This window comes from Pangasianodon hypophthalmus, chromosome 10 (assembly GCF_027358585.1).
Source record: "Pangasianodon hypophthalmus isolate fPanHyp1 chromosome 10, fPanHyp1.pri, whole genome shotgun sequence".
Classification (NCBI taxonomy): domain Eukaryota; kingdom Metazoa; phylum Chordata; class Actinopteri; order Siluriformes; family Pangasiidae; genus Pangasianodon; species Pangasianodon hypophthalmus.
In genome coordinates this window covers 21423586-21438719 of record NC_069719.1, presented here as the reverse complement: position 1 = coordinate 21438719, position 15134 = coordinate 21423586, and the positions used below count along the sequence as shown (strand labels likewise).

The following is a 15134-nucleotide window of genomic DNA, read 5'->3' as shown; positions in this document are numbered from 1 at the left end:
TGCTGTATTAGTTTTTGATATAATAAAATAACACTTGATAGCAGACTCAGATCTCTGGACTGTACTGTATATTTAAAGTAGAGGAAACTCTGTGTACCATAACAGTTTCTGCATTCTAAAATTGAGCCTGCACCCTCAAGCTCTGCCGAGCTCATCTTTCACCCTGCTACACATCCACATCCAAAACAGGCAAGGCTGCAGCTGCCTCTATCACATGACTATCTATTTGCACACCCGCCATTTTCACAGCACGACACACACCGAAACACTCACAGCCCGTAAACAAACACCACGTACTGCAGGATGTTTTAACCTGGGGTAACTGGGGTTTAAATCTTATTTTAAGTTCACTGTGAGTCTACTGAAGGTTAACGCAATGATCACAATATAAGAAGTTCAATTCAAATCCATGTGAGTGAGTTTCAAAAGCCTCTTTCTTTCAGAATTTCATCAATTCTTTTGTGTAAGCCTATGCAACGTTCAACAATCGTGTTCTTTATTTACGTTACAATGGCTGTGAATTCTGATTACATCAGCAGAATAAACAGACACAACTCATCCAGGATTATTCTTACTCACACCCACTGGTTAGTCTAAGAGCAGGTACATTTACCACATGCAACACACTGGAAAAAACAAACAAACAAACAAAAAAAAAAACATGGACCATGCCTTTAGGCTTTTATCCTTTAATGAGCATATTCCTGTAAATGCATGAACAGTTGCTAAGCAAGTGCTTAATCCCCAGTAAAAATCTGTTTAGTCATCTGAAAAGATTAAGTCAGGGGTCTTCAATCTTATCCGCAAAGAGCCGGTGTTGCTGCAGGCTTTCATTCCAACCAGGCAGAAGCCACACCTGATTTCACTTGTATAATCAGTTCATCTCAGTCTCTAATCAACTATCAAGAGTAACTCCAGTTTGGCTGTAATGAAAACCTGCAGCCACACCTTGCCCTTTGCAGATAAGATTGAAGACCCCTGCATTAAGGGGTCATCTCAGTGTTCAGAAGAGTAGCAAACCTGAACATTTTTCTTTTAACAAACATGTTCATTAAATGCACTTGTGCATTCTTTTGGTCTAGTTGCTGTTCATTTGTTAATCCAATATTCACAAGCTCTGCACCAGCAGAACTGCTTTGCTCTTTCTCAGCCTTGAACCCTGACAATTTGCCTGCAGGACGTATTAGTGTTATGCAAGAACCATCTGCTCATATAAAAATATAAACACATCTCCCAACAGCAGGTGCTCTTGACATACGAAACCGGCACTTGCTGTCTGAGTACTTGTGACGTGGATTTCCACTGCGCTACCACTGCACAAATGAGAAGATCTGAAAAGTACTCCTTCTGCAACTAAACTTTAACAACAAAACCTTAATGCCATAATATGTTCTGAAGAAGCTATTTTTTAAAGGTAATGACAGAATAGCAGGTTAGCTGTACACTGCAGTCCACAATCGACCTTAGACGGGATGGAAACTGGAGAAGGTCTATGCGGAGAGGAATGTTCCATGTGGATCACCTTGTCACAAACAGCCCAGCCTAAAGGACGCTTCAAAGGGGCAACCCAGACAATGTGTTAAAACATGCTGGATAGCTGGGAGTGGGCATTAAAGGTCCACTCCCAGATTGTTAAGCAACACTACAGCACCAATTCATTTACTACAAAAGCTCAAGGGTGGGCTTACAGATGTGCTGCTTCTTTAAAATATACAGACAGCCCTAGATGCAAAGGAAAGTAGCTACCAAAATGAAGAAATATGGTTTAAATTTCTGATCACATTATAAGCTCGGAACAAATTCAATAAAAACTCTAACAATGTGACTTTGTGAATTTCTATGTACAATAACTTCAAAATCGAATTGGTGAGTCACCCTAGTAACTTTCTCTAATGTAATCCATGCAGCTATTTCCAGGCTGATTCAGTTAAGCTATTACATCCACGCTGATTAAGTTATGCTATTATGCTTAATCCCCAACAACGCCCCTAGTCACCATCACAACCAGCCATTGTTGTCTTGACAACAAGCCTAAATCTGAATAAACCATCAAGGCTTTCGTGACTCTTGTAGAGACATGGTTGTTTGGCATTGCGCTGGTCTAAATTTGCCCTGTGCGTGATCCACTGACGCTACTCTCTTACAGGGGGCGTGTGTGTGTGCGCATACCAAGCTGGCTGAGGTCAAGAGGTGTCCAGTGTAGGCCGGTGGGGCAGTTGGCTGTGAGTGTGCGAATGTAGACACGGCCGTACTGGTCCAGACCCCACAGCGCATCTCTGCAGGCTGACAGCTGCACAATCTCCACGTCTGCAGGCAACTGGACAGTGAGAGGACGCATCTGCAGGTCCTGGTCCCAAATGCAGAACAAGTCTTTCCTGCTCTGACCCAGCCAAAGAAAACTCCCTACAGAGACACAATATACAATACAATGTACAATCAGATATGACTAATTAAAGGAAAAACAGGCTCTGTTATGCTGTGAGGGCATTTGTCCGGTATGGTTTGGGTCCACTTGTCACCTCAGAAGAAATAGTCGTTGCAAAACAATACATTCACAATTTATTCTGATTGATTACATGTATCCTATGATGAAACATTACTATCCTGATGGAAGTGGGCTCTTGCAGGATGACAATGACTCATCCACACCGCATAAGGACTCACTGAATGTTCGATGAGCAGGAAAATGAGGTAAATTACAAGTTATGACCTTCACAGTAACCAGATCTCAAGTCAACTGAACACCTATGTGAGATTTTGGAAAAGGGGTGCTCATCCATCCACTATAGCTCCTGAGATAATGTATAATTATATAATATATGCCAAGGAGCATTAAAGCTTTTCTGGTGGCACTTTACTAAGGAACCTGTTTGTAGAAGTCATTAAATAACAAAGTTTTACATACACCTAGAATAACAGATACACAATCCCAGTTTTTCACAACATTTCATGCTACCTCAAGTATCTTTTGGCAAGTCAATTAGGGCATCTACTTTTTCACATCAGAGTTCATTTTAAAACAATTGATTACAGACAGATTTTATTCACTAAATCAGAATTCCAGTGGGTCAAAGGTTTTCATAAACTGTCTCTTTAAATAAATTGAAGTAACGACTATGTTGCAACTGGGTCTTCCAGCAAGACAATGATCCTAAGCATACCACCAAAGTTGTAACAAAAAGACGACAAAGTGAAAGCATTGAAGTGGCCATCACAAAACCCTGACCTGAATCCTACAGAAAATTGGTGGATTGAATTTAAAAAGTGTGTCTGTGCAAGAAGGCCTCTGACACGTCTGACTGAGTTACACCAGTTCTGTCAGGAGGAATGAGCAAAAATTACAGCAAATCCTTGTGGAAAAGCTTGTGGAAGGCTACAAGAAGTGTTTGATTCAAATTCAAGCAATTTAAAGGCAATCCCAGCAAATACTAACAAAGTGTATACAAACATTTGACTGAAAATCTGATATAGTACTAAAAGCTGAATAAATCTGTCTCTTAGTTATTATTTTGAAATGACCCCTTATGGAAATAAAGTAGTTACACTAATAGACTTGAATGGTAACATGAAATGAGTGGCGTTGTGAAAAACTGAGTTTGAAAGTCTTTAGCCTAGGTGTACGTAGACTATGTTCGAAGTGAAAATAGTTATAGGTCAGGTTTTAGACAGCGTTCATTGGTGTCCAACATATTCTGCTTGCTAATCCACAAATCCAGTTTACCCTCTGACTAAGGACCTGCAAATGGAAAAAGAAGTAAAGATGCACTTACCCTCTTTGGCTGGAACTGATGAGGAAAACACAAATGCCCACTTAGTAGCAGATGCTAGCCCTCTGGGTGCAATACTTCTCCAATATGTCCCTGAAGGAGCATTTAAAAAAAAAAAACATCAAAAAACACACAGAAGCCACATCTGAATCACATATGATTCAAAAATGAGTGTCCACCATTACTAAGCTGCAGCTGTTTCTGCTGAATTATAGAAGAATGACATGCCAGAACTTCTGTTGGTCCTGCCCTGCTGGGTTCTGCATTTTCCCTACTCTAACACTATACTGAGCCTGGAAAAGCTTTGACAATCTGATATGTTAAATGCTGAAATGTGCAATGGGAAATTATGAAAAAGAATCGCACCAACGAGGCTGCCTTTGGCCACGTGGAAGTCGTTGCGACCTGAGGCAATCCACACTCCGCTGTGGTTGGCACTGACCAGGCTTGGGTGACACTGAGACTGCTGCCAGAGGAATGCCACACGCAAGCGTTCAGCAACCCGCTCCACAGGAGCCTTGGTGGCGGTGGCGACACTCTGCGTGGCCTGGATCAGTGTCTGGAAGAGGCCGCCCTGCTCGAACACTACATAATCTGTGATGCTCACCTACACAGGAGATCAGGTGTGTAAGCATTGTACGTAGCTAGTAAACAATAAATATGGTTGTCATCCATTTGTTTGCAATTTATAAATTAAAAGAGCACTTGTGTGGAATGTTTAAGGTGTTGTACACATTTACCAGGTATTAAAAGCATTAATGCAGCTACACTAGAGTTTGAAATATCATTAAGAGATATTCAAGAATAATATCAAGAACTTATGAAAAAAAACTAACAGTTCTGTCAAGTGACATTTGCTGAAGAAAATCTAGTTTTAAATAATCTATTTATGCATATGCATTATACCCTTATTCACCATTATACCCTTTATTCCCCAATACACTATGTAATCAGAGATGCACAGACATCCATCACAATTTCTACTGGTGCAACAAATTCTATTCAGTTTATATCTGAAAAAATTCAATAGACTCAGATATTTGGATTGTACTACACAGCTCCACATGTGTGTACCTGCCACCAGTGATCGTCTTCACCCTGGGGTTTCTTAGCTGTGACCCCGGTTCTGAACCAAAGGCTACCGCTGGTGTCCAGAGCCCACAGGGTGTTGTTCTCACCCAGGGCAATGCAGAGGGGCTCCAGACGCTGATTCTCACTGCACACACACATCACCACACACACATACAGATTACAAGCTAACTGGCATGATTATGGATGATGTTTTACACTGGACAAATATAAGCTCTTCATGTTACTCTCATTCAAATTCATGATCACAACCTTTATACACTATATGGCCAAAAGTATGTGGACACCTGACCATCACACCTATATGTGGTTCTTCCCCAAACTGCTGACACAATGTTGGAAGCACACAATTGTATAGGATGTCTTTACATGCTGTAGCATTAAGATTTCCCCTCACTGGATCTAAAGGGCCCAAACCTGCTCCATCAAGACAATGCCTCTGTGCACAATGTGAGATCCATAAAGACATGGTTTCCAAGGCTGGTGTGGAAGAACTCTAGTGGCCTGCACAGAGCCCTGACCTCAACCCCACTGAACATGTTTGGGATGAACTGGAACACTGGCTGAGCCCCAGGCCTTGTCAGCAGTGCCTGACCTCACTTATGCTCTTGTGGCTGAATGGGCACAAATCCCCATATACTAGCGGAAAGCCCTCCCACAAAAGTGGAGGTTATTATAACAGCACAGGGGGGAACAACTCCGTGGTAATGTCCATGGTTTTGTAATGAGAACATATGGGTGTGATGTTTAGGTGTCCACATACTTTTGGCCATGTAGTGTATGCTAAATATTACTTTGACTTTTCATTGTTACAATCTCAACCATTCTGTGTTATGGTTTTAATCTAGTAACATTATAAAGTCATTTTTAAGGGACAAGACACACTCAAAGCCCAGTCAGCTCTTATTTGGAAACATACAAGAGATCATCAGCTACGTACTTTCTGAACTATGATAACAGTGTAATCAGACCCGCATCATCTTCATAAACAAATGACGAGTATGAAGAATACTTTCTCAGGATTGTCACTTCCACACTCAAGCCAGAATGCAGATCCAAAATGTACCTAATTCACTGCTAGTTTGAACTAGCTTATCCCTGTTTTGCCATTTTACTACAAGGAAGACATACTCAGCAGGCTAAAACAGTGTTCACTATGCACTATTAAGACTAGATGATGTCAGCTGCTCCCTAAACCATATTATGATAGCCACGTTAGCATTTCAGGATAGTTATGGTGAAGGTCTGGAGAGGGGTGAGGGTACCTGACTTTGTCGTATTTCCACTGTTCACCCTCTGCACAGTAGCTGCTGAGTCCCTCTCTGTAGAAGAGAACCCTCTGCTCGCTCAGTGCCCACACCACACTGCCCCGTGCTGCTATCTGTGCCATGGGACATGGGCAGTCCACCTTCACCGAGCGTGCACATGGCCGGTCCATGCTCAGCCCTGACACACACACACACACACACACACACACACACACACACACACACCACCACCACCACACAGATGCAACACACACATACACAAACAAGTTATGCGCCTATAGTGCTGTTCAGTTTCTGATGTAATTTCATTGCCTTTCAATTTTACATTTTTTTTTTTACCCTTTATCCAGATTTACACAGTTAAACTACCTTAATATCTTATTCCATATTAGTGTATTCCATTAGTATTCCATTAATTATAAACCATGCTGATGATGGATTGGATTCATTTTAATAAAAGATTCAATACCTTTTCACACTACTATAATAGCAGATTATAGTAAGTAAGTAAGAATAATAAGAAAAATAACTTATTATTCCAAGTCAACAGATGCCATGTCCTGTCTGTAGTGACTCATTCAGGAATGCCTTACATAGTATACAAAATACTATTCTTTAGATTGTAGGGAAAAATCACAACAGAATCTACTATCTATGAACAACGTCTTGAAAATAGTTCTCTTAAAGGTGAATATATAGAAAAAATTTTTTTAGATCCTCTTGATGGATCTTGCTAGGTGTGTCCTGTCTAGTGGGTAAGATATATAGTTGAGTAAAAAAGCAGGTTTTAAGAAAATACACTTTTATAAAGAAAGAGCGCTGATAAGTGAAAAATGACATATGGGTGTATCCTGGAACAAGAAAGAAGATAAACAAATGTGGACACCTCTGGTTTGAAGAAGGGGGTGTACAACATCTGGCATAGCTACAACTGATGTGTCAAGAAGACTTTTTGGTCAAGCAATCTTGCAGAGTTAGAACAGAGATGCCAAGAAGAATGTGGGGCAAATATTATAGCTGTGAGAGGATTATGACAGAGGTTAAATTCAGTTAAAAAAAAAAAGGCTGGCCATACAATGTCATTCATTTTGTCTTAACAGTTTACACTCAACTGTAGTTTACAGGGATGGTGTTTGTCTTTCCCTTTCCTGGTACCATAACCACAGTGAAGAGATCATTCACTTTAAGAATTTATCACATTACAACTCACTTTTTCAGAATCTTATCATGTCAATCTGTTATGGGCTGGTTGTTCATATGGCAAAATGCAATAAAATATAAAACAATAAAATCTGAATGCTCTCGCCCATCAAGAAAGTCAGGCAGAGTTGAGTACTATAACTTCACATACAGGGTGTTGTAAAGCAAGTTAAACTGTCACAGCTTTTGCTTTCAATTTCAAACATTTCACTTCAAATCCAAATGTGACCGTTCTATCCTTGTCAATGTGACATTATCTGAGAGCAGAATAAGTGTTTTTTTTGCCAATGAGAGCACAAAGTGTTATCTGGTGATTTAGGAGAATGAGATGATATTCTGTCAGCTAGACAGTGTTTTCACAGTAACAATGTGGTTGGAGCTAGAGGCCAGAGCAGAAAACTACTGCTGGGGATTTCCACAAAGAGAGCTACGAGACAGCTGGCACGACCGTGCTGAGAGCTGCTGTGCTTGATTACACACTGCAGAGTTATGTAAAGCACACTGACAACACTTACACTCAGCCCAAGCAACTACACAGTAGTGTGTGTAGCAATCTCAAACTGAGACTTTATTTTTGCTTTCAGTTCATCACTACTATAATCACAAAGATCCAACTGCCTAAAGTGTTTAGATTTGGGGAGAAAGGTTTTTAGTGGAATCTGCTGTGCAGTGGATTCTGCGTTTTAAAAAGTCATGCACCGCCATCTAATGGTCAACTATTAAAACACATGGATGCATCTGATGGCGTGCACAGTGGATATAAAAAGTCTACACCCCTATTAAAATTGCAGATTTAAACCAATATAAATCATGTCTCATCTTTTTTCCACATTGAAAGGTTATAGGGATGTAACAACCAATAAATTTCAAGTGAAAAACAAACAGAAACCTTTCAGGGAAAAAGGAAAACCAAAACACTTACGATAACCTGGCTGTGTAAGATTGCATACCTTTTTATAATGGATCATGTGACTTTGCTTAGAATGAACCAATCACATTCAAACTCATGCTCAAAAGTAACTATTCTACTCCTGATAATAAACCCCAAATAATTACTGCTGAAGCCAATTTCCACAAAGAGCTTACAAAGCATGTACAGGATCTCACTGTCAAAAGGTAGAGGGAGGTACAAAAGAATTTCCAAAACTTTATGATTAACCATGAAACATCATGAAGGCCATCATTGACCAGTGCAGAAAATGGGGCACCACAGTGACATTACCAAAAACAGCACATCCCTCCAAAACTGACGAAAAGAGAGGCAGAAAACTTATCAGGGAGGCTGCCAAGAGACCTAAGGTAACATTAAAGAGCTGCAGGAATATCTGGCAAGTACTGGTCACTCCTTGCATGTGACAACAATCTCAGTTTCCCCCCCCCCTTCCCCACACTCATCTGGGCTATGGGGTAGGGTGGCTAGACAGAAGCCCCTTCTCATGAAAATGCATCCAAGCTCACATAAATCCTCCCAAACCATGTGCCAAAATGTGTTATGGTCTGATGAGGCCAAGGTAGAACTTTTTTGGGCATAATTCTAAAAGATGTTCATTCTAAAAAACATGACAGCTTATCATCCAAAGAACACCATTCCCATATTGAAGCATGGTGGTGGCAGCATCATGCTATGGGTCTGCTTCTCTTCAGTTGGGACTGGGGCTCTAGTAAAGATAGAGGGAATCATGGATAGCTCCAAATACCAATCTATTTTCACCCATAACCTGCAGGTCTCTGTTAGACATCTGAAAATAAAGAAAAGCTTTACCTTCCAGCATGAAAATGACCCAAAGCACAAATCCAAGTCAACAAGATCAGTGTTTTAGAATGACCCAGTCAGAGTCCAGATACTATCGAAAACCTGTGGAATGACTTATAGATGGCTGTGCACAGGAGATCTGCTTGCAAGTCAATAGATCTGGAGCATATTTGCAAGGAAGAGTGGAAGAAAATGTCCAAACCAAGATTGATTAAGACTCTTACCCCCAAAAATGAGTGCTGTATTACAAGTGCTATCAGGTTATTGTAAGTGTTTTCTTTTTTTTCTCCCCAAAATGTTTCTATTTGTTTTTCACTTTAATTTTGTTGGTTGGCATATCACATTAAATAGACTGGAAATAGACTGGAAATTATTTATCCTGGGTTTAATTTTTTTACATCAAAAACTTACAATTAACAGGGGTGTGTAGACTGTTTTATATCTGTTCATCAGTGGTCATCAGTTAAACTTGACCTGGAGCTTTATGCTCACAGAGCACACCGACCCCCACCACCATCAACTACAACTCATCACACTTTACACACACTCTCCATACAGTATTCCATTTCATTCCACCTCCAATATTCAGTATGTCTTTATGGTAGGATGGTATTCTATACAGGTTCTACACAAATTTAATGTAATTGTAAAATTGTGCTACAGTTGTGTTACACAGAGAAAACCCACTCGAATGGACCACCATTCTGGTTTTACAACTGTCTGCTTCAATATTGAACAAAAACAGCACAACCCACTTACTATAGCTTTACAAAACCATTTTGACTATAATGCTACACTGCACAAGTTTCCACACACACACACACACACACACGTGTGCGAATGTTTTTAGTCATGAGATCCTACTTAAGTACAGTACAACATCCACTTCATCTCACCTGTCTGGAGATAAAGATCTCCACTGGTGCGTATGATCCAGGCTGTGTCATCACTCAATGCCACAAAGGAAGTCTCATCCAGGGCTTTGTACCAGTGCCTTTTCCCCTTGATGGTCACTTTACCACAGGCATAGGCTGTCATGGTCTTCTGTTCCACCTTCCACAGCAATGAGCCTAAGAAGACAAACAGGAACCACAAATCTTGCATTTATGTTCTCATTTCTTACTAGACAATACACACTATTTCCATTCTATAATCTAGTACTACTGACTACCAGGTTCTATAACCTAGTTTTACTATAAACTTTCCCATTTCACTGCATTAGGAGTTCCTGAACTCACAATTCCATTATTTCCTGACAAAACCTTTTTGTTTAATATGCATTTATATGGCTTTCATTAAATTTAATTACCTGACGTGCCAAACAGTCCTCTAGTTACCATACAGTATACGACAGTCTTAAAGTCCAGTCCTTTAATAGTCTACACAATTTGTAAAATAAAGTAAGCTCTGCCATGAAGCAAAAGCTGGAAATGGAAAAAGCTGTGCTTACCGGAAGGGGACAAAGCCACCTGCTGGATATTCTCTTCATATTTCTGCCAGCTCAGGCTGCCGTTAGTGAGACTGCTGCAGTACAGGCTTCCTTTCAAGTCCAGGCACCAGATGTGTCGCTCAGTCACTACCAGGCTGAGGATGCCACAGCCCGGCCCACTGTAGCCCATCCAGCTCTCGGCCAACTGCACCACATGCACAGAACAAGGAAACAGAACATCTCAGCTGTGCCACTCATTAAAACACAAACACAACAAACAGGATAAAACCACGTGAAAAGACACCTCGAGGACCACAAAATGTCTCTCAATGACCAGATCTACAACTTCAGATCATTCATTACTACCACCGAGATGGAAATTTGATCCACTTATGGTTTACCAAACTTAGGTTTAAAAACAAAGTACATTTTCAATATAGTCCTTTCATAAATTACTTGTCTAAGGTAGAAACTGTACTGCATGTGTATACAGGGTTTTATCAGCCTGTCTGGGACCAACAATCATGCCACAATTAGGTCATATTTTTCCACATTCTGAAAATTGATGTGAACATTAACTGAAACATTTGACCTGTATCTGCATGGTTTTATGCAATAAACTGCTGTTACATGATTTGGTAATTGCATGAAAGAGCAGGCGTTACAGACATTCCTAATAAAGTGGACAAAGAATGGAGAGGGAGAGAGAGAGAGAGAGAGAGAGAGAGAGAGAGAGAGAGAATGCCTTGCATAAGTATTCACCCTTATCCCATAATACTGAATTGGGGGAAAAACCAACATAGTTTGCAAAATTATTCACAAATAAAAAATTAAAATTGTGACTGTATAAGTATTCACCCCCTTTGCTGTGAAACCCCTGAATGAGTTCTTAGTTGGAATGAGACAATTAGTGTTTTTATCTTGGTAAATATGAATTACATATCATTAGCACATCTTATTTGTAGATAAATTTCTATTTTTGTCCCCTAGTGGAATAACAGACACTAGTGTTTCTCTTTCAAATATTTCAATTCAATTATGGTCCACAAGACAATTTTAATTCAGAAAAAAATTAATACTAATACTAATAATAATAATAACAGTAATAATAATAATAATAATGAAAACAGATGTGGAAATTATTTTGACTCACTAGGTTAGGCTGAATCTAACCTAACCTAACCTAGTGAGTCAAAATAATTTCCAGGTCTGTTTTTCTGACATTCATTTCTAGTCAAAAAACTTCCACTTCGGTCTTTCAGCCTTTACTCACATTGTTCTTTTCGTGCTCCCAGCTGTCTGTGCACTTGAATGTTTATGCAGTTTTGCTGGCATCACTACATGCAACACATTTTTTATGGGTGATCAACATATACACGTGTGTATGAAGAACATCAGTGTTTCAGAAACGTTTGTAAATCTGGCGGAAATTCGGTTCGGTTGGGTTTAAGCAAACGTTTACACAGAACTTTACTGAAAGATAAAATGAGGCCCAATATGTGAAGTGTGGCAGGGTGTGGCCCAATATGTGAAGTGTGGCAGGGTGCTTTATCCTGCTGAAAGAAGCCACTACAGTCAGGGAATACCATTGCCATGAAAGTGTGTACTCGGTCTGCAGCAATGTGGCATGCGTCAAACTGACGTCCACATGAATCCCTTGCCCCAGGGTTTCCAAGCATAACATTGCCCAGAGCATCACACTGCCTCCACCGGCTTGTCTTCCTCTCACAGTGAATCCTGGTGCCATCACGTCCCCAGGTAAAACACAGGTACCTGGCCATCCAAGTGATGTAAAAGAAAACGGGACTCATCAGACCAGACGACCTTCTTCTATTGCTCCAGTTCTGAAGCTAACATGCCCACTGCAGGCATTGTGATGGTGGACAGTGGTTAGCATGGGCAGTATGACTGGTCTGCAACTACACAGCCTCATAGGCAGCAGTGCTGTGACACATTCCTCCCATAACCATCAGTAAAAATTTCTGTGACTTGTGCCACAGCAGCCCTTCTGTTAGTTCAGACCAGATGGGATAGCCTTCGTTGCCCTTGTGCATCAATGAGCTCTGGAAGCCCATCACCCTGTTGCCGGTTAGTGGTTTTCACGCCTGTACATTCCTCCCACATCCAACACACCGATTTTAAGAACCGACTGTTTGCTTACTGTCTAATATATCCCAGACCTTGACATGTGCCATTGTTATGAGATAATCAAGATTAGCTGCTTCATCGGTGGGTGGTTATAATGTTTTGGCTGTATGTGTATGTTTGTGTTTTGGCTTTAGTGTATGTGTCTTAGGTATCCATTTTCAATTGATTAAAACATTCAACATTATAAAATTACAATAATTTAATACATGACTTAATACATCATAATTGCCCTATTTGGCCGAGACTAAATTTACATGGGGTCCTGGGGTAATTTCCTATTTCACAGGTGCTATGCTGCGGTTTTAATTCCGTTCGAATTGGCCATGCCTATGTTCTCCATCCTCCTCTGAGAAAACTACAGGCCAAATTACCTACAGCAGGGGTTCTGTCACAACTGTGTGTTATGCTGTCGTTTGCTGATGGTGAAGAGGCTGGCCACTTTACGTCCAGGGCGCCCTCGTGTCTGTGTTACTTTCTGGCTCTCTCTTTTAGATATGCTGTCTTGGCGGAGTCTCCGATTGCACTCTAAGCACAGTCTACAGTGTACTCTCTTCCCCCATCTCTCTCTCTTCCCCCATCTCTCTCTCTTCCCCCATCTCTCTCTCTTCCCCCATCTCTCTCTCTTCCCCCATCTCTCTCTGTCTTTCTGTCAAGCTACATGTTACTCTTGAGATACCAGTTTTCCTGGCTCCTTCTGCCCTCCTGACCTGCCTGATCCTTCCTGATGCCCCACTTCAGCTTGCAGCCTCCATCACCGAAAAATAACTCACTGCTGCTGAGAATGGCCCAGTATGGGTAGCTTAAAGATCACCACAGGATTACTGTAGATGGCAGATGTGGATGCTTTTCCTTGGATAGCCTAAAGACTGCAATTGCTAAGAACTGTTTACACTCAAGTCTCTTTGAACAGTTGATAACTTCTGTTTGATATGATAGACTTAAAGTGATGCTCATATTCAACTTCCCTTTTACGCATTTAGCACTACTTGACTCTATAATATACAGTTATAGAAGAGAAATGATTTATAATTGCGCTATCCGGTGTCACACAGATGAGGATGGGTTCGCTTTCGACTTGGGTTCTTCTCTAGGTTTCCTCCTTTTTTTCGTCTCAGGGAGATTTTCCTTGGCACCGTCACCTCTGGATTGCTCATTAGGGATAAATTTATGTTTTATATCTGTATTTCTGTAAAGCTGCTTTGACAATGTCTATTGTTAAATGCGCTTTATAAATACAATTGAATTGAATTATGTTAACTTTAATAAGTGAGCACACGTTAGCACATATAAAAATGCTATCACCTCAGCCAGTATCTCTAAAGTCATTAGCATGATTTTGCTCTAATGGTCCCACAACAGAAAACACAACGGAATGAAAAGCCAGGGCAGAAGTTAGTGCCCACGGCTTTTCTAATAAAACCACTGAAATCATAATAACGTATTAGAAAGCCTTCAGTGTGTGTGCATTTTGGGTGCACTCTTACCTGGTCTGTTTTGTGGAGCCGCATGTCTTCCTGCTCTGTCTGCTCCACGGTTGAACTCTGTAGGGCCACATTACTGAGGCCGTCCCCCAGGCTGGCACTAGATGGGACTCCATGTGTGTATATGTCCTCCTCGTCACTGGAGGGCGACGGCTCCGGCTCTGGTTCTGGGGAATATGGAAGTGGCCTGATGGTATAGTACGGCAAATCCAAATCAAAGTTCCTTTCTGAATCATCTTTGGGCTGAAGCTCTGGATTACGCAACTCAGTTGGCTCCTCCATGTCAGGCTTCTCATTAGCTGCATGCATGTAGGAGAAAGTGCACTCCAGCAGCATGTCTACATCTGGCGTGCTGGTTGTTTGCTCCTTGCTTTCCACAGCTTTGGCAGGGTCACTGTAAACCTGGCAGTTCATGTCTTGTAGACAGAGGGATGTGGGACATGAGGGCTTGGCATCTGCTTCTTTGCTCAGGGGGATCTCACTGCTCTCCTGGTCCTGAATCTGGGGTTTTTCTGGAAGGTTCTGCATTAAAAACGTGTCAGTGCTGAGGCGTTCTATGCACACAGAGCCCTCATGATCGGGCGAGTTGTTGCTGTGGAGGTCCAGGCTGCTGCACAGGAGGCTAGTGCGGTCTGAGGGTGGCTCGCTGGCAGGTGTGGGGATGCCGTCGCTGGTCAGGCCGTCCTGGCTGTACACGCTCTCTGACCAGCTGCTGTGCTCATTCACACAGTTCCCACTCTCTGTGAAAGCATATGAATTAGAGCTGCAGCAAAGCACCACGTTTTCTGCATAATGAAATTTTTCACTGTAAAGTTACATAAATAATGCAATCAGGAAATGGGGAAAGTACTTCAGTAGAAGAGCTGCAGTATTTAATTGTATTTTAATCATAAACAAGACTTTTGTATTTCCAACACTTGAGCTAACACTAGTCGTATCTGATCTTGGGGCTGGCTCGACCTCTAAACGGGGTCTTTTCTCAGGGAATGACATGCCAAC

At 41.2% G+C, this 15134-nt stretch overlaps 1 protein-coding gene across 2 annotated transcripts in view; it reads right to left on the bottom strand.

The window, feature by feature from the left end:
* Nucleotides 1–15134, bottom strand: part of tecpr2 (tectonin beta-propeller repeat containing 2) — a 36689-nt gene that overhangs the window by 9307 nt on the left and 12248 nt on the right. For both annotated transcript variants that reach the window (XM_026919026.3, XM_053237410.1), the window contains exons 9-16: nt 14139–14875; nt 10528–10711; nt 9974–10147; nt 6122–6302; nt 4842–4983; nt 4134–4374; nt 3771–3860; nt 2170–2403 (exon numbers count right to left, since the gene is read on the bottom strand). In XM_026919026.3, coding sequence (XP_026774827.3) covers nt 2170–2403; nt 3771–3860; nt 4134–4374; nt 4842–4983; nt 6122–6302; nt 9974–10147; nt 10528–10711; nt 14139–14875 — 1983 coding nt within the window. The remainder of the gene's footprint in view (nt 1–2169; nt 2404–3770; nt 3861–4133; nt 4375–4841; nt 4984–6121; nt 6303–9973; nt 10148–10527; nt 10712–14138; nt 14876–15134) is intronic.